The following is a 1,396-nucleotide window of genomic DNA, read 5'->3' as shown; positions in this document are numbered from 1 at the left end:
AAAATCCGATAAACCACAAAATGGACGAAATATCAGTTGTAGTAGTAGAAGGGAAAAAACGACAGCAGAAGAACAACAGAGTGGACGAAATATTAACTGCGGTAGGCAAGAAAGTCAGACTAGAGGAGATAAAACTACAATAGATATAGCGAAAGATGCTCGGGTGCAGAGTAGAGAAAGAAAACCACCAGAAGCAGCCGAAAACGAAATCCGAAACAGACGACGCTATGAACGCATTAAAAATAAACGGAATACTTGTACTCAAGCCAGAAAGTCGTGCCAGCAATCAATTGAAGACGAAAATCCGAGCGAAGAAGCAGCAGAACAGCAGCCTCAGAACCCACGAGATGAGCCTAATTTGGTACAAACTCAATCAGCCGAGAAAACCATGCCAAAAATCGATAGCAAAGCAGAAGAAGAGAAATCAGAAGCTTCTGAGATGGTAACAAAGCCGCCCAAAGCGAAACAGCAAAGCGAAAAGGAGTGTCAAACCGAATATTGCTGGCAGAAAAAGAGAGGCGTGCCGCTAACAAAATTCTGCGAATTCCACGAAAACGAGTGTGAGACTGCCTATCCGCAGCATTCTGAGCAACGCTGTCGCGAAGTGGATCGCCGACCCAGCACGCAGCAACAAATTTCTCTGCCAACACGATTGCAAGAACAAATGAGGGCAAATCAGAGTTCTTGCGACCCACCACCGTGCTGTTTTCCACAATTCCCTTGTTGCTGTGAGCAGCCCATGGAGGGCTGTGATCCGGAAGGGCGGCCACCATCCGCATACTGTTCTCCACCAGCAACGTCACAAATGCCGTCGAGTTGTTGCCCGCCGCCCATATCGCCACCGCCATACTGTCTTCCAACAACACCGCCTTGTTGTTATGAACCACCGCCATGCTATGGTCAGGAGTGCCCATGTTGCTGTCAACCGATTCGATTTTGTTACGCGGCTCCCTGCAGCTATACGAATCCTGGTTCATCTCCCTGAAGGGGTAGAAAATAACCGTGGATGCGAAAAGTGGATGAGAAGAAAACTGTGGCCTACCCTACTGTGTACCTCTATTATTCTTCTGGAGCTCACTCAAAATCTATATAGTAATTCAAAGTTCAATGCTGTAATCGTCAATAGAATATCATAAAAAATACCCGCCTAAGAGTATGCAGCACCAAAGTCACACGCTCGTAGTGAGTATACAGTGCAAATGTCTTCGCTTTGCGCCTTATTTGGTGGTGCATATTTTTAGGCTGACTTAAAATGTATCCCTGCTTCGTTTGATTGGGTGTTTTTTCCCCCTTTTCAAATTTTGTTGTCCTTTGTAATGTTTTGTTAAAAATAAAAATGTTAAAACATTCATGGCGCATTTACATGGTATGAAGCCATATGAACTGTTGATACGCT

At 45.0% G+C, this 1,396-nt stretch overlaps 1 protein-coding gene across 1 annotated transcript; it reads left to right on the top strand.

The window, feature by feature from the left end:
• Positions 1–388: 388 nt before the first annotated feature.
• LOC108356919 (salivary glue protein Sgs-4-like) lies at positions 389–985 on the top strand. Its single transcript, XM_017608020.1, has one exon. The coding sequence runs from the start codon at positions 389–391 to the stop codon at positions 983–985; it is 597 nt and encodes a 198-aa protein (XP_017463509.1).
• Positions 986–1,396: the final 411 nt, after the last annotated feature.

The sequence above is a fragment of the Rhagoletis zephyria genome, unplaced genomic scaffold (assembly GCF_001687245.7).
Source record: "Rhagoletis zephyria isolate East Lansing unplaced genomic scaffold, Rhagoletis_zephyria_1.1 Rzeph_scaffold_67476, whole genome shotgun sequence".
Classification (NCBI taxonomy): domain Eukaryota; kingdom Metazoa; phylum Arthropoda; class Insecta; order Diptera; family Tephritidae; genus Rhagoletis; species Rhagoletis zephyria.
This window is presented reverse-complemented; position numbering and strand designations above follow the sequence as displayed.